General features: G+C 41.6%; 1 protein-coding gene across 1 annotated transcript; it reads left to right on the top strand.

Moving 5' to 3' along the window:
* The first annotated feature begins 727 nt into the window (after window positions 1–727).
* Window positions 728–17,162, top strand: inpp5l (inositol polyphosphate-5-phosphatase L). The gene is made up of 16 exons (XM_027277685.1): window positions 728–1,330; window positions 5,004–5,045; window positions 5,684–5,784; window positions 6,094–6,181; window positions 9,665–9,728; window positions 10,324–10,427; window positions 10,681–10,733; window positions 12,624–12,743; window positions 12,967–13,051; window positions 13,144–13,239; window positions 13,331–13,405; window positions 13,679–13,752; window positions 13,847–13,958; window positions 14,426–14,494; window positions 14,579–14,638; window positions 15,451–17,162. The coding sequence occupies exons 1-15, from the start codon at window positions 1,271–1,273 to the stop codon at window positions 14,618–14,620; spliced, it is 1,185 nt and encodes a 394-aa protein (XP_027133486.1). The 5' UTR covers window positions 728–1,270; the 3' UTR covers window positions 14,621–14,638; window positions 15,451–17,162.
* Window positions 17,163–18,479: the final 1,317 nt, after the last annotated feature.

The raw sequence follows: 18,479 nt of genomic DNA, 5'->3' as shown, positions 1-18,479 counted from the left end.
GGCCTCAGATGTTGTTCCTGGGATTTGCTGGAGCCAGGGACGGACTGGCAATCTGGCATAGCGTACATTTGCCCGGTGGGCCGACGTGCTATTTGGGCCGACAAGTCCCGATATATATATTTAACGAGTAGGTCACACATCCCAAACACACTATGGGGCTTAGCGATGGGCAATGTGTCCCAGTCCGCCCATGGCTGGAGCCACTCTCCCAGTTTGGGGGTTACTGCCCCAAGTGCCCCCACTACCACGGGGACCACGCAACCCTTGACCTTCCAAATCCACATCCGTAATCAAAATCTACTATCACAGCTATAATAGATATATATATAGATATATAATATATATAATATATAGTATATCTATCTATCTATATATACACACACATAATTTACGTGCAAGTGTGTGTGTGTTAGAAAGTAATATAAAATAGAAAAAATAGAATATATATATGCATACATACATTTTGGAGCTGTAAAAGTCAGTGAAAGCAGTGTGAGGGTGTTTCATTGAAAGAAGAGAGAAAGAAAATGACTGACTTCCTGTTGAGACTTCACAGAATGAGCCTGTGGTATGTTGAGTGGTGAGTTTAGTCCTCTCAGCTGTTTTTTTCAAATGTGCATTTTATAAAAACACAAGTTATTGTGATAGTATTTAACATAATACAGGAGATTCTGATACAAATGTGTTATTTAGACAAGCTGCACTAACCATGGGATTGAAATGTTCTGGGTTTCTCTCCACATGAGGAGGTGAGCTGTGCTGCTCCTCTGATTGTGCGGTGATAGGCTTCACATGAGGAAGGCTGTAATTGAGGCGGAGCGCCGGAGTTTGTTACCCAACACTGACTGTATAACTGCGAGCAGTGCGCCTGTCAGAGCGGGTTGTGAAGGCGGCGGCGGCAGATGCGCCGTCCAGGCTGGTTTAAGTCCACTAAGAGGAGACTTAGTCCAATTAAGAGGCAGGAGGCGGAAACCCACGCGCGTGTTTTTGCCATTAAACTTAAACTCCGGCGATGGATATGAGCGCGTGTGATGACGACCTCCTGATCCGAGCGGCTGTCAGTGAAGAAGTTGGACCCGGAGCGACACGGTATCATCATCATCATCATCTTCATCAGAGAGATGCTGCTGTGTGTTAGATAGTCTCGTTATTCTCAGACACGGTTTAAGCTCTTCATAAGCTCCTCGAGAGCGTTTTCAGGGCCTGCCTGCGCGCGCGCGCCTCATTCCGGAGTTTCCTCGAGCTGTTTTCGTCAAGGTGCACCGTCAACATGGAAACGATCGGTGACGTGCTGCTCGTCACCGCCAACCTCGGCTCACTGTTTGACCAGGTGAGTGCACAGGTGAGCGCGGGGGGGTCGCGTGCAGGAGGTTTTTAAAGTTTTGCCTTGAATGAGCCTCGCGCTGCCGTGAGGATGTCACGGTGTCTGCGTGACAGCTGTCATGAGCACGCGCTCATTAATTCAAAAACAAACAGAAGTTTATCGCCTCACGTGACCCCGCACAGGTGTTACGCCGAAATCTGTGACCCCTCAGAATCTGTGACCCCCCCTCAAAGGTCAAGCTGAGCCAAGAAAAACCTATATACAACGTTTTAAAAATGTTTTTGCATACAGGCTATATTGAAGGAAGTTTTATTTTGAAAGTATGAACAACTCATAAGTTAATTAGAGTGTGAGTGTAGTCAGAAAAATATGATTTTAATAATTTTACATATACAACATATTTAATATTTCTTCTGATAGGTCAGCTATGAGACTATACGGCTGTAAAGTTTAACTATCCCCAGGGAGAACCTATATACAACGTTTTAAAAATGTTTTTTGAGGGTTTTACATACAGGCTATATTAAAGGAAGTTTATTTTGATAGTATGAGAGAGAAATAGGTCAAAACTAGTTGTAATTAGCTCATTAGAGTGTGATTTTTATCGTACTTAAATCTGTAACATATATTTTACATGTATCTCCTTTAAGTTGGTTGATGCTGCATGTCTTAACCAGGGATTTTGCGGTTAAATAAAGGTTTAACCTGTTGACTACAACACATGCAGACTGTGCTCACCTCAAAGGTTTGTCTCCCTAAACAGTGGTGATAAAATTTGGTTAGGTTATTTAGTTAAACAGAGCGTGTGACTGTGTCTTTTAAGATAATATTTCATTTGAATCTTACTTTTGTTTGTTTGTTTTGTAGAACTGAAATCTGTAACACATATTTTGTATTTATCTTCTTTATGTTCTTTTTATATGGTGTTTGTGGCTATTTTGGGTTAAATCCATGTTTAACCCACAGATAATCTGACCTCACATGTTGACTACAACACATTTGGACTCAGTGGATTGATCATAAGTTTGTTCTAGTCCCCTAAACATCCATCACATCTCATACCATTCAGTGTTTAGGTACATGTTCCACTGCAGTGCTCTGCCAGACCTTAAAAAATCAGTATACGCCCTCCCCCTCCTATTATTATGTATATAAATCAGTTGACCCTCTCCATGTTTGGCCCCCCCATAATTACAATCACTTCCTGCAGTTGACAACTGCACAATGTGCAATCAATCCCAGTGTAAAATCACTGTTTATAATGTTAGTACAGGGAGGGTCTGTGTTACTCAATGCTCAGTTTATAGTGGCCTTATCATACTGTATGGCATTTGCGTCAGCCACTCCAAGGTTATCACTGTATTTCTATAATGTTATGTAATCTGGAGTTTCTGAGTTGATCTTTAGACGTTTTTCTAAGCGATTCCAGAGATCAGAAAGCTGCTGAGCTATACTAAACTCACGGCTGTATGTTTCTTTTAGATTCATTCTGGGTGGACAAAACTTTGCAGGGAGGAGGGCTCTTGCGCTCATGGAAATTTGGCTCAGGACCATGTTTCCGGTTTCCAGATCTGGCTCCAGTGAAAACATGTTGGATCCCATTGTGGGAGATATGTAAACAGATGAATATCTTCCCTGGGGGACATTAGCTTTCCTACGTACTCGACCCCCTCCCCCCTATTTCTATAAACAAACGCTCCTAAACGTTCACCCGGCCTCCGGGATAAAAGCAAGACCTTAAGCACATCACAGGGATAAATCCTCTTGCTTTACAGTGCAGGACTAGCAGAGTGTCCCGTCAGAGCAGTTTATCCAGCGAGACTCTGTGCCCACCATAGCAGCATCCTGGAGATTATGTCTATTAATTCTCCCGAGCTTGTGTTTCCTTTGAATCATCAGACAAATGAGAATCTGTACGAGCCTTACAAGAGGGAATAAATGATTATTAACAAATATTTGTTCAGGTTGGAACAACGAAGCATTAACTCGATCATCGATCAACAGTTTCTTTGGAACAGCACTACGCAGGCCGACTGTGTATAACCAGGATGATGTGAGAGTCCTTCAGGCCACAAAGGCTGATCTGCAGTCAGCTCTGTCACGCCGCCATGCAAATACACTATGCAAAGCCGCAATGAATACACCTGGCATCACGGCGGATTGTACATTACAACTGTTGTGTGACAACATGTAAGAAATGACATGTTCAGATACCCTTGTTTGTTTTAAAGATCCGGCGTTGTATGATTTAAAGGCCGAGGTTGAATATAATCTTGTTTTTCTGAGTGTGTCATCACCTGAAAATATGAACAGTTGTGTTTTTGTTACCTTACAATGAGCTTCGAACAGCAGGCACTATCTGACCTCTGGCTCTAGATAGTGCCTTCTACTTTTAGTGCGTGTTTCATGGCCACCATAGTTTCTCCTTCACGCTAGGAAGGAGTTGGTGAAGAGAAAACAGTTTTGTTTTGGTATGAGAGCAGACACAGTGAGCGTTTATATTCCAATCTTAAATCACAATTCAGTCGATTCATTTATTTACAGCTGCACAAGACGTCACGGTAAAGGAGGTGACGGATAAAACAAGAAATAATCTAAGATTTGCCTTCTTAGCCAGCTTCAACCTTGTTTCACAGATTTCTGTGTGTAAGGTTAATCCGCCTGCTTTCCTCATGCATGCTTTAAACGAGTATACTCAGCTGTCAAGTGGCCGTGCGGTATCAAACTCATCTTCAGGGACGATGTGTGGACGCTGGCCAGATTCTTACAGGTGCAGCTACATCCTGGAACACTGTAATGGAAACACACAGGATAATATTTCCAGATATATTCCATCTTTATTGTTTGTTTTAACCTGCTCAGAGTTAATATTAGCTCAGAGTATTTCCTCTCCGCGATTAAAGACTCCCTTACTTCCGTTTGTTTGTCTGTTAGCTGGCAGTTTAACTTTAAAGACAGAAGCTATAAATTAATAAATTCTTCTTTGGATGTCTAGCTTTTATGGTTCGCATGTTATATGCCTCTAAAACTGGCTCATTGTTTTGTATTAGGAGTGAGACTTCAATGAAGCTTCTCTAAACAGATTAAATGATTGATGCAACAGGCATAAGTGACTACATCAATAAGGAAATAGTCCTCGATGAAGACAAGAGACGTGCACTCAAAGCAGAAGATAATCTTATGAGGATAGAAGAACGCTGTCTGTGATCTTCAAAGCAGCACAGGCTGACTACCTTTGTTGGCTTTTCAGCTAAACTGTCAGCTTAAGCTACTGTTACAAGAGTTTATGCAGTGGTGCGGCAGCAGTAGACAGCACAGTATGAATTATTAACATTGTGTATAACGGCTGGTGTCAGTGTTTTCACAGAGGCTCAGTAACCAGAGTCGCTTAATCGCTTCACTGATGAAAAGAAATGTTATGTGGGGGCAATAGATAATTGCGTGCCAGTACCAAAAAGTATAAAACAATGAAGTAGATCGAAGGTCAGATCAGCAGAAATGAGAAAACATATGAATGCTGATGTTGATGTTTAATCTTAATAATGTGATTAATATGTTGCACTGCCCCCAGGTGGCCACAAATACATAAATCAATCCAGGTTTAGTGTTTAAAATTTCCACCTTTCCTTCCAGAAAGATTCTTTCCTCTGATGATTTTTCTCTTTGTCTTTGTTTACAGATGGATAAAATTCAAAACGGATGGTTACAAGAGTTGTATAAGGTAAGTTTAAGCCTGCTGGCTCTTTCATTAATAATTCACAGCTGCCTTTGTCACATATGTTTCTCTCACATTGTGTCAACAGTCTGGTCAAGTACAGGCAAATAAAACTGCGTTGCATGTTTGGTTTCGCCCTCTTATGTGGGCTGCTGGCATCATTATGTCAGTGACATCCTGCCAAACGCAACAGCTCCATGTTTCTCTGGAAAACTGTACATAGCCACAAAAGGCCTAGACAGAAATTCAATAACAGAAAAACTCCACATGACCCCTACTGGATAGTTAACTTCATTATGTAACACAGTGTTGACCCTCTTCACTTCTCATTACTCTGTAATGTAAAATCTGTAATCCGGTGGTTCTCAAACTGTGGCACGGGCCCCTCTGATGGGGCATATGCTGCCATTGCAGGTGTGGCAATGACCAGTGGAAAATATGGAGCGATTAAGTTGAATGAATATGACGTATGTTGAGGAAATAAACAAGTTTTTAATGCTTCACTGGATTTCACTTTGGATCCTTTTTATTAGTTGCTTCCTCTATTATTGTTGTTGCATAAAAATCCGTTTCTGAGGTGGAAAAAAAAGTTCGACAACAAGTTCTCTGTAGGACTGAAGCCTGTCTGTGCCGCTTCCTTACAGACCATCCGCAGCTACAAGCCCAAGTTCATCGCCCTGCACTTCCAGGAGGTGGGAGGGAAGGACTACACGGACAACATGTGCCACGCTAAAGACTTCTTCGAGTAGGAATAATGTGCTGCCTGTTGCCCAATTAATCACCATGTGTTTGATATTGTCATAAACTTTTCATACAAGTAGGGCTGTATGATGCCAAATGCCTAATGTGGTTTCTTCTAAGCCCACGTTGACACATCAAGCATTCCCAAACCTTAAAATATTCAGATTACAATCAAAGAAGATTAAGAAAAAACAACAAGCTTTCACATTTGAGAGGATAGAACCAGTTTAGTTGCCAATTATTATTATTCTGTCCATCGACTAATCAATTCTGTTTGGCTCTTTTGCCTAATGATGTCTCTGTTGTGCTCCAGAAATATTGAGTCCAGTGAGGAAATGAAAGACTTTGACAGGGTCTGCACCTACGTGGACAACCAGTTCCAAGCAGAAGACAGCTTCACGGTAAGAAACACACTCAGTCTGTTACGGGAATTTTTAAAAGAAAAACCCTTGAATAAGGAAGACTGGATTTAAAGTATGAAAGTTTAAGTTGAATTTATTATGCTTGTACTTGTAAGGAGTGTTTAACAGTGCAACACCAAAGGGGTTACAGAGAAAAGGCTCTAACAGTTGGTTCTTATACATTTCTTAAAATGGGCATCTCCCTCACTGATGAGTCTGCTCAGCAATGAACATTATGTATCAAAATGACACTTCCCAGGCCTGTTTCTCACGTTCTTATCTCTCCTGTCCTTGAACTACTGATCTACAATTATTATCTGCAAAACACAGTCCAAATAAGGGAAGTGCACGAGACATGCAAAAAACAAGAAACACACATTATATGAGTTAAAACATCTGAACCTCAGTATAAATCCTATTTTTTTATAGCACAGTCGGTAGTAGTAGTTCGCATGTTATTCCACTAGATGGCGTCCTCCTCCATGTTAGTGTTCAGAGGTAAGGCTCAGGTGTTCGGCTGCTGAAAGCCAGAGTTTGTAGAAAAGAATGAAAGTATGGACGGGAAAACAGCCACCACGTGACAGCATTTCTGGACCATGTCAAATGATATGAAGTCACCTTTTTATTGCATTAGTAATCACACTCTTGGTTCTGTTTATACGTGTGTATTTCATCAATTTGAAGGTTGATTTGGTTTCACTGTGGAAAAATATGGACAGAGTAGAGCTTGCTGATACAAAAGGAGGTTGATTAAGATGAATCCAATATGCACATGCCTATAATTTATAAGCTGTTGTATATTAATAGGTTTTTTTTTCAAAATAAGAGCATAAAAACGTGAAAAATATCACCAAAAATCTGTTAGATGTGAGTTAAATTTCACCACAAAGCTAATCTGACTGTATAATGTTGATTCCAAACAAGTTGAACACGTTTTTTTTTAAGGAATTATTTGTTTAAACAGAGACTGTATGTGTAATTTTGAAAATTTTCCATTCCTTTTGAAGACCAGGAACTGAAAAAAGCTGTTGAAATCTTACACCATCAGAACTATAATAGGTGTGCAAATTTTTTGCTACTTACTGTAATCTAAATTCCTGTGTGTGTGTGTGTGTGTGTGTGTGTGTGTGTGTGCGTGCTAGTTTTTAGGTTGGGTTTCATATATCAAGGTTCACTGAACAGTCTAGACATGCGAAACCACGGGCTGGTGTAGTGACATAGATCTCAAAGATGTAGTATGAAACAATGTTGTAGTAGCTTTACACAGTATGGGCACAGACAGAGGAGATGCTCTTAAAGTACGGTTTGTTAAGTCACCCATGCCACTACTCGCATCTCGTATTTTCATCTATCGTTGAACCCAGAGTCTGACTCGAAGGCTGAAGCCTGAGCCAGCGCTCTTCTCCGCTGCTCGGGTCATGGGCTCAGCCTCAATCTCCACTCCTGTCGTGAAAGCCATTCTTTGCTTTTTAACTTCTTTTTTTAGTGACCCTCACACAGCACAGGCTTTCAACACAAGTCCTCTGTCTTTTTTCCTGGAACTGAAGCTGCGTTCGTAGATGTTCACAACAGGTTTGTCTGGAAATCTGCCCCGGTTGAGAGTAACACCTCCCCGGGTTGAGAAAAGTGGCTGGGTATTTCTTAAACTATTAACCCTTACTCCTCCCCAAGTGATGCCCTCACACTGGACGTCTGACAGTAGGGGTCAATGGCTGCATCTGTAGACTGAAGGTGTGTGAAGTAAAAAGGGGAAAGTCAATGGCCAGGTGTGGGGGAGACGGGCCAAAGTCAATACATTTAACTCTAGATTAAAACTATTGATCCCAGCCCATTTGTGCACGATAAATAAAGTGTGTGAGGGGGGGTGGGAGACAGCTGGGACTAAGTTTCCCCAGCGCTCGAGTGTTCGCACCCTCTACTGTTTGCCCTGAGAGGGTTGCAGCCCCCTCCCCTGCCTCCCTCCCTCAACCCTCCTAATGCCTCATTCTCATTTCGTGTGTGCCACCTGCATTGATTTTCAATTTGTTTCCCCTTGGCTGCGGATCATCAGTTATATGGCCAAGAGAGAGTTTGGGGGGTTCTCCTTTCAGAGGGGCTGCAGGAGTAGAGGGGGCAGACTTGCATGCATTCCCAGTACAAATGGTGTTTTGATAAAAAATCACTTGTAAGTCAATATTTTTTTATTAAACTGTGCACAAACCTGATTGATGAAGATAGGTGTTTGGCAGAGTATGTGGAGGAGAATGTGTATCTGTGTTTGAGTGTGTGTGTGTGTGTGTGTGTGCATGTTTTCTTTGCTGCACTGTTTAGATGTCGTGGTCCAACATAAACTAGGCCAAATTTAGAAAAGTTTCCCACACAAGAATCATCATTTTGCTGTAATTGTTGTCTAAAATTACAAAATAAATATTTCTGAACTCACAACCTTCTGCAGTTTTAAACCTTTTTTTTTAGATTTAACGTGAAGTTAAAAACCCAACCGGCTCGAATAGCTTCCTAGTTTGGACAAGTTGGCCGCTAATTGCCGCTCACTGGAGCCGACCACGGAGACACTTCCATTTTATTAAATGAGGATGACTTTGGCACTAATGATAAATGATCTCTTCAGGGAGAGATCTCTCATGCTCCAGGCTGAGTGTGTGTGTGTAGTGTGTGTGTGTGTGTGTGTGTCGGGGGTTTGCACATCGGTCCGTCACGCCCCGAGCCCTCTGAGCGCTGGCTGATTTTTCTTCGGCCCCCCAGTCACAGCGGCGGCGTTGGCAGACAGCAGGCCTACTGCTTAATACCTTTTAAATTGTTTTAATTTTCTGTCTTTATTGATCTCACAGGGCATGATTAATCAGATCAGTGGAGCAGGCAGTTAGTACATTAAAAATTGTCAGCCCCATGTCAGGGATGATTGGGTGCTGAAGTGTGTGTGTGTGTGTACGAGAGGCAGCGTGTGGACGTGTTGTGCAGTTACGTGTTCACACTTCTTCTTCACGTCTCTATTCTTTAAAGTTTCATGTGTCTTTGGGAGAGTAACAATATACTGCGGCGTTCAATACGAGGCTCACATGATGGGGAAATGAACAATTCACTTCATCATCTCAGGCGTGAAGAGTTAAAGATGATTTCTACTGTTTTTGTCGGCGTGTTTTAGATGTTTAGGTTTGCTCGTGTCGTGAAAACACTCTAAATGTGTCAGACAGAGCTCAAATTTTAAAAATTTGCAGTATTGAAAAAGGAAAGCTGTAACGTACCCACGTCTTTTTTGTGTCTTTTTAATAGCAAGTGTCTGAAACTAAAGCAAACCTACATTAAAAGTGAAATTTCCACGAGTTTCACAGCTTTGCATCACAGCTGCAAAGTCATTTGGCATTTCGGGGTTTTAAAACTGAAACCGATTTTTACATATTTTCCGTATTATTTAACTTGTGTTTGTGCCGTTCCCTCGTGCATTTACAGATATTGTTATTACTCTCTCTCTCTCTCTCTCCGCAGGCGTTGGGGAGCATCTACTTCATCCACAAGACACTGAAAAACATCTATCAGTATGATTTTAACGGTAAAACTTTAAACTCCTTATGCATAATGTTTGCATCGATTTTTCTCATCGTTTGTCAGCTGCTGATGGATTCATAATGCGATCACTTTAGTTCTCAGCATAAACCACTCCTCTTGCATCCCGTCCTGTTTTGGCAATGCTCATAAATGCCTCTTAAGAGCAATGTTGCATATGATTGGCCAGATTCTTGTCATTTTTTTTTTTTTAAATATAGGGGGTATTAGAACATTTCAGGACATTTCTCCGTGTATAATGACAGTTTGATGGCCACTCCTCCTGGCCAGATATTTGCAAAGAACCTGAATTTAAAGTGGAGCTGTTATTTTCCTGCTGCATAGTCCAGTCACGTTAGGCGTGAAAAAGCTCCTCCGAAAAGCTTATGGAAGAACCATAAACATCCCTCAGCTGCCACTCGCTGTGCGAACCCAAACCGATTGTTGTACACCAAACACAGTCTAATGGCTCGCTTATAGATCCCCTCATCACGTATGCCGCTCTGATGAGGTTAACACCAGTTTATTGATTGCTGTTTGCATGTTTTCTCACTCTTTTACACGTCACCTCTCTCCCCTCTCTCACTCTCGCCCTCTCACAGTTAAAGATTTTAAAGCAGTGTCAGGACAGAAGAAGCACATGGGCTCTCTGGACGGGGTCAGCACAGTGGAGAAAGAAAAATTCCCAAAGAATTTCTGGCCCGATGTGAGTATACATGCATGAGTGTGCATCTGCCTACATTTGTGTGTGTGTGTGTGTGCAGGTGTGGGGAGGGGTACACGAGGGCCAAAGGGAGATGTTGGGACAAATGAGTCTACGGGGGCTGTAGGGGCTGTCTGCAGGCCCTGACAGGGAGATGAGACAAATTATGTGAAAGAATCAATAATTATCAGTTTGGCCCTTCGAAGACACGGCTCACTGCTGTTTAGTGACTCGCTCTAATTTGTCTCTGTTGCAGTTCAAGTGGTCCAGAAAGGGCTTCATGAGGACCCGCTGGATCATACACAACCAGTACGTACTGTACACTCGCCTCACTTTAAATAGTCTTTCCTGAAATGAGTGATAACTCACGCTTTCACTAACTACTACTAACTAAAAACGGCCTCTGTCAAACAGCCAGTGTGTTCACCTGCTAAGAGCTCTCGATGCTTAAATACAAAGAAGCATGTTTGGTTGAATATCTGGCAAAGAAAGGAAACCATGAATGATTTATCCGTCATCAAACAAGGGACAGTCTGTTTTCCCTTTCTGTTTCCTGCTCTGACAACAGCTCAGAGGAGTTTAAAATGTTTAGCCTATAGTAATAAGAAGTGTACTTTTTGACACCTTGCTTCAGATTTAAAGCATTTTATTATTATTTTTTTGCATTAACAGTGGATCACATGACGGGTTAGAAAACATGTTTGGAAAAGTATTTTCCTAATCGAAACCCACATCCTGCTTCTTAGATCCTTTTTAAAACAGTTTAGAGGAACAGTTATCTAGCACTGTCAACGATTCTCTTCAGACTAACCTCGAGATTACAGACCAGCATCAAATCTGCCACTTTTAAGTAAAAGTTTAGCTTGTTTTTAATCCGTTTTAATGATTTTATGAACTCCTATTTTAGGTGCCAACCTTTTACATGCAACCACTTGTTAACCTTCATCAGGAGACACGGCATGCGTTTCCAGTTATGCTGATGACACGCTGCTTTACATTGCAGTCTGGTTGATTTATTGACAAATCCACAGATTCTGCTCTCCACATCTTTTCAGCTTCTTCCCTTGTGACCCGCGATTTTACTCTTTTGGTTTCCTTTTTTTTTGTAATTCAGTTTTCATCCAGAAAAGGAAGTATCGCAGAATACATTTTCACTTTAACTGCTCTCATCAGTGATGTCTTCAAACACAGCAGGCAGGCATTTAGCAGCTAAACCGGTACTTCACTGTGGAGTTGTTAGAGACCTAAACAGAGCTGACAGGAATAGTAGAACCACAACAACAAATGAAGCCAATGCTGCATCATATCTGGTCGATGTACAGATAAGCAGCTTTTACTTCACCGTATCATTTTAACTTGTTTTTGTTTCCATCAGTCAGTGCAGGTTTAAAAGTTCAAACCTCTAAACACAAACAAAAATCTGATGCAGTCAGTAAAAATCTAACCACACTTTTTATGCCCCCGCTTTCGATACCGGACAGATTTCACATGTGGGTTGGTGCAAAACAAACATTGCGGTACGACACCCAGCCCTCCTCCGGAGTTCACCACGCTCAGAGAGGATTACTCACTGCTGCTGCAGTGGCTCAAACACACACCTTCTGCTTTCTCATCCACTCCCACTCATGATTTTCTTCTCAGCTGGCCTCTGTGGATGTTTAGGCAAAAACATTGAAATGATTCCTTTAGTTTGGTGACTAAACTGTGCAATTAAAAATGATTTTATTGTCAATGCAGCATGGTTACAGGGCGGTGAGCACACTTTAATTTAATAAGATTATTTACTTATATTCTATGTATTGAATTGACGTCCTGAAACGAGCCTGCGACAACCAGCCTGTGTTTTCAGAGAACTTTGGTCACTATTTACTCTGCTGTGTTGCTACCTGGGGGTCATAACAAAAGGAGCCACAACATCACGCTGTGAGTCAACGCAGCTCGTGGGTTGGATGCACATTAATTGTTTTCCAGTGACAGCCACAGAAAAGACAGAAGACAAATGTGCTTGTTTGTGGACTCAGCATTAACGCGAGCGCACTCATTGATAAGAAAGCTCCTCGTGAGTGACACCCGTGTTGGCAAACACACGCTCACACCTATAAGATGTCAGGCTCCAGTGTTATCAGATTGTTTCTAATCTCCACCTGCACACATCACCATATTTTTGCCTCTATGTGTGTGTGTGTGTGTTCTTCACAGAGGTCTGGACCTGGTCAATGTTCACCTGTTCCACGATGCCTCCAACCTCATTGCCTGCAACTCCAGTCCTTCCATTTACTCAGCCAACCGCAAAAATGCTCTCAGATATGTCATCAGCAGGTCAGATATCCAGCTGCACCCAACTGTGAAAAACATGAGTGTAACAGCAAAAACACACACACACAGAGCTAATTCTATCTGCTGTCATAAAGCCTTTTATATCATGGATTTACATGAACTCTGACCTTTTGAATCGGACACTGAAAATCCCTCAAAGTAAACCTCAACAGAAAATAAACACCTAAACGCTGATGTGATTCCTGACATTGCTCTGTCCTTGCAGGATATCAGACAGCTGCTACACTCCTATGCCTTTCTTCCTGTTTGGGGACTTTAACTTCCGTCTGGACACGCAAAGTCTGGTCCAGGTAACTTTTCATTTTTCCTAAAGCTCAGCTGGTGAGGATGTGTATCAGCTTCACACTTTTACACCCTTGTGTTTTTTTTCTTCTGCGAGCAGCATCTGTCCACGTCAGCCGATGTGCAGACAGTGAAGAAGGACAGCAGTAACGAAGTGCAGAAGATCATCTGCGAAGAAAAAGACAACGACCACCAGGTGATTAAAACCGTTTCGGGCTAAGACAGCAGCTCATATCTGATCTTTTATAGCGCCGCTTTCACTTTACCTGCCTTCACTTGGCCGACAGGTGCTGCTCCACATCGAGGAGAAGCTGTTTACTTACCTGCACCAGGCGGTTTTCAGGGAGGACAGCGGCAAGGCGGTGAGTGCACAACCTCACCTTTCACCCACACTGATACCCATCAGCTACTCCGCAGAAAAGCTCTGTGCTGTCACTATAACTGTCTACGACAGGCTGCTTAGCAACAATCTGACATGTCGTCACAGATTTTAGATTAGATCCTATCGGCAGTAAATACAAAAGTTCGGAGGTAAACAGAACCGCGATAAGATCGCCCGCGCTTACTCACTCACATCACGGCTGTTTTTAATGTGTTGAGACTTCCTGTAGTCAGTAATGGCCTCTCTCCCTCAGCTTCTGAAATACGACAAAGAAGCCGCAGCCTTTCATGATGTTATTAGAGAAGAAGACATCACATTTCCACCCAGGTAAGACTTCGAACTGAGCTGCCTGCTGTGAAAAACACTGAATATAAACTCTGTGTTTATCCCTTAAATGCACCATGCACCGTCTCTGTCTCAGCTACCCCTACAGTGAAGACGACACTAAACCGACCCAGTACATGAACACTCGCTGCCCCGCCTGGTGTGATCGGATCCTCATGTCACACACTGCCCAAGAAATCATCCAGAAGGTCAGTCAGTGCTTACTTCATGATATGCAATACCCACATGACTCGAGAGTTTATTACAAAGTGAGTCTAATTAACTTTAACAAGGTAACTGAAGGTTCATTTACTTGTAGTGCATTACCTGTTCAAATTCATTAACATATTTAAATCCCTTGAATATTAATACCTTTGAACAGTTTCTCTTACTTTGCTTGTTTTTGAGCTACACCTGACAAGTAAGAACAGTAATTTACCACTTAAAGGTGTTAGTAATTTTTAACTAAATGCTTGGTTTTCAGACAGAGGTGGACATCAATGTTTTTTTTTTTATATTTCTATATTTTTATTGGCTGAGAAACTTTATCAGCTGTTTAATTAAGCGGTAGCTTCATTATTTGGCTGAAATAATATGTATCGGATGCAGATGACAGTTTAATAAGAACTTTTGGACTAAAAGAAGTCGCTTTAAACTTGTCTTTGTCTCTTTTCAGAGAGAGGACGGTGAGAAGAACGTTGTTTACAACACAATGGGTCCTAACATCTGTATGGGCGACCATAAGGTAACGGTTTAAATATGATGTATGCATCTTGTTCAGTCGAACAAAGCAGCCATGTAGAGTAACTCCGGTGTCTTCTTCTTGTAGCCGGTGTTCTTGTTCTTCTCGCTGAAGACAAATGACCATTGACTCTGATCCTTGTGAACGGTAAGACCATGTGCCAGTGTGTGTTTGAGTACTGTGCTGCATGTTGGGGGGGGATTCAGTGTGTGAGAGCGATCACAGTAATCTTGCCCCGCTCCCCAGAGAGCCATAACCCAGGCTGGCCCATTGGAGACGGGATATGAACTAAGATGAAGTGCCTGCGGGACACATGCGCTCCTTTGTGTCCAGCGTAGTAGGACCACAGGCGATCAGCACCTTTCACTGATCTATGTCTATTGAATCCTCTCCACTGTGTCGCTGTGGCTACACACTAAGTGCATCGCTGGGGCCGCTTTTCATTAATTACCATCTGGATGGTCGGCTGGAGAGACATGCATTGTGCCAGACAGCGTATTGGCATTTTTACGGCCATGATTTTGTTTTGCTGCCGTTTTAAATTTATTTTCTCGAGGATGGACGGCAGTTTGATGAGGGTCCTTCTTCACGGGCCTGCGAAATGATGAGATCCACACAGTGGAGGGGCTTAAAAGATGCTCGCTTTTTCTTTAGAGTTTGACGTTTGAGACACAGAGCAAGTTCATTCCAGGACATCAGCAACTCTGCTGCATTTTCTTTCCCGCATTAGCAGATTATTTTATAGTCAGTTGGCCCTCTGTCTAAAGCCAGGTGTTCTTGTTTTCTTTGAATGTCTTCCAATGTGCTCTGACTTTGTCTAAGTGGTGTCAGAAATTAGGGCAGAAGTAATTATGATCCTTGTCAACAAGATACTGTGTCCGCACCCACTTTATCATTCCTGGGCTTTTGTTTCTGTTGACACATGATGTATGATCTGTGTGTGTGTGTGTGTGCCGCAGGTCTATAATCGTACCACAGTCTCAGTACCCGAGGGTAAACGGCATGCCACAACCCACCCATCAACCAACTGTGGGTCCCAACACAGGGAGCCCACCACCGGTGTCTCACAACTGATCCCACTGGCATGAGCACAGATCAGCAGGATTTTTTTTTATTTTTGAAGCTGATCCTCAGCTCACTCTCACATCCTGAGGACACTTCTACAATACAGACTGTGGACCAGACCTCTTTCTTTACACGGATGTGTACATGCATATGCAAAACATGCAAGATTTTTGATTTGCAGTTTTTGCATTTTTAATCTTTTTTTCTTTTTACAGGCAGTGTCCCAGCCAAACATCACAAATTCACTTATTTCTCATCGGCCCTAAATAATTTATCAAACCTCTGCAATCAGCCTCTTTGCAGCCACTCAAGTGGGTTCAGTAGGGATTTAATTAGCAGTTAAATTGAGCCAATCAGAATCCAGTATTGTGAAACTCCTGTGTAAATATTTTTTTTTAGCTAAACATTATAAAGATTAGTGTTACTAATGTCAGTGCAAAATCTAGAATATACAGGCTCTTTTATTAATCAAATATCGAGGCAGGCCGACTGACTCTGTTTGTGTGCATGCTTTTATTTCGGGTGTTTGTCATTTTTAGTTCAGGTGTTTACTTTTTTAAAGTAGTTTACTGTCACTGTAGCACAGTTAGAGGAATGCTGCTATCTCAGTTTCCCGTCGCCGCGGCGGTGGCGATGTCCTCTCGAGATAAGACATCATTTACGAAGAATTTTTTTCGTTGACGTGTTTTTGTTCTTCATGTAGCTTCTTCCTCACCGCAGCTTTGGCTCTTGATTAACACAGAAATTCAGAATTGGTAAACGTGTATGATGATTTTTTAATAATGAAGTTATGTAGAAATGACACTAGACGGTGTTACAAAAAGAAGGCATCATTTTAAAGCGGCAACAAAGCGACTCCAGCAGGAATTAATAAGTAGCATTATTTTACTGTTTTAACACCAACTGTACATTAATACCAAGTGCTTTGTTTCGATCTTTACAGTTTGTCTGCACAGAAATCTGTTCTGTTCCTTTTCTTTTCATTGCCAAAAGATTTTTACTGTAGGCCTCACATGTTTACTTCTAACTGTAGTAAAAGAGTGTGGATGTTTCCATCGCATGGTTTCACTTGAACTATATATACAGTTTATACACGTGTGAGTGTGTGTGTGCACAGAAGACACCGTTTGCTTTTGGATTTTGTATTGTTGAGTCATAGTCTCATCCCGTAGCACCACTCCTGTTTTTGATGCGTGAATTATGATTTGTTTGTTCTGGCTTTAATGATGTCTAATTGAACTGAAAGAATTTAAAATCTGTTCATCCGTCTGTCCGTCAGCTCTACCCGGTTCTGTCCTGCTAACTGCTTTTGTGAAACTCTTTTTTTCGTCTTGCACAGCTCGGCTGCATTACACGCTCCCTGCGTTCATACAGAACAACTTCATGCATAAATCCGCCAATATTCAAATCAAGTTTGGACTGTCGGTCGTGTTTGTACAGTTGGACTGAAGCCTCGCCACAATACAAGTGATGCAAATGTCTGTGTATTGACCAGTCATAGAGTGAAGTTCATTGCAGGCCAGTATTACCTTTTTAGATAAATTCTGGTCAAACACTACATCATTGTGATATTTCACTTTTGTAAATAAAATATTACCCTCGTAAATATGTTGCATTATTATTATTATTGTGTATGCATGCGAGCACTGAGTACATACCTTGAATGTTGTGACACATGTAGACACAGTCATTACATAGGAACTTGTTTGTAGAAATCCTAAGATGTGATGATAAACTACATCTCGTAATGCTGATAAACCTGAAAGGTTAGTCACAGCTTCCTTCTGCTGTGAACACTGCTGTCAGTCAGGTTTTAGCGGTTACCGGGAAAAGTCCCAACACATAAATTAAAAAGATTATATTTAGTTTCAAGGAAAGTCATGCTACTGTTGACTTTTGAGTAAACCAGAGTTGTGCAAAATGGACATTGACCCTGCACTGACTGAACCCAGCATGTACATTACATTAGTTTCCACAGTTGTAGTGTCGAGCCGTGGGGTGAGTTGTGCTCATTTTGTGTCACGAGAAGAAAAATGACATCTAAAACAGAGGAGGCATTAAACCTGCCCTCTAAAGCTGGAACGGGCCGCGCCATTTAAGACGCTTTGAACAAATGGAGAGAGTGATTTGAAGCGTTTTATTTTTGTGTTTCTTCAATTGAAAAATCGCAGGTAGGAGGAGCAGGCTGGAAAAAATCACGACGAGTTCATAAAGCTTGAACATTTGCATTATCATAGCACAATGACAATAAATGAAACTAACAATGAGCACACTTCTTTGACGTGAGTAATCAAAGCTGAATTGTCTCCTTCGGTTTCTCCTTTGACAGAATCATCCGGCTTCCTGTCAGCCTGTCTGAAGTGTAAATGCTGTGTGAGCTGGTCTGTTGCTATTGATTTCATGTTGACTTCAATTAAGACCTACCACACTGGTAAATCACACACGATTTGACCTTTGACCTCTGTGCTTCTCTTCAGCGTGTTTAAGGCTTTTTTTGAGTGACAGAACTGCAGCCAACTAATGTTTGTTTAAGGTTGATGTTTCATTTAGCGGCAAATTTAATAAATGATTCACAAAAATCAGCATTGTGCAAAGTGTCGGGTGTTCTTTCCTTAATGTTGGTATTTCTAAAGCAAGTACACAATAATAAAAAAACAAAGCCGTCAGCGTTTAATTTAAGAATTACAAATTGTAAATTGTAAAGTTTCGTCCTCACTCTGCTCTGATTTAATTTTGCAGTTCATCAGCACATAAACATAATTTACAATGCCTGCAACACAAATTTTATTATTTAAAACCAAATTCTTACTTTATCTACAGACCTATCTTCTCATAAACCAGTAAAACTTTTGTTTTACCTAAATATTTGCATGTATATGGGCTTTATTGATGCATTTGTTTTACCTAAATATTTGCATGTATA

The sequence above is a fragment of the Larimichthys crocea genome, chromosome III (genome assembly GCF_000972845.2).
Source record: "Larimichthys crocea isolate SSNF chromosome III, L_crocea_2.0, whole genome shotgun sequence".
In the NCBI taxonomy this organism is placed as follows: Eukaryota; Metazoa; Chordata; class Actinopteri; family Sciaenidae; genus Larimichthys; species Larimichthys crocea.
Note: the sequence above shows the minus strand (reverse complement) of the source record. Positions and strands in the feature narration are given on the sequence as shown.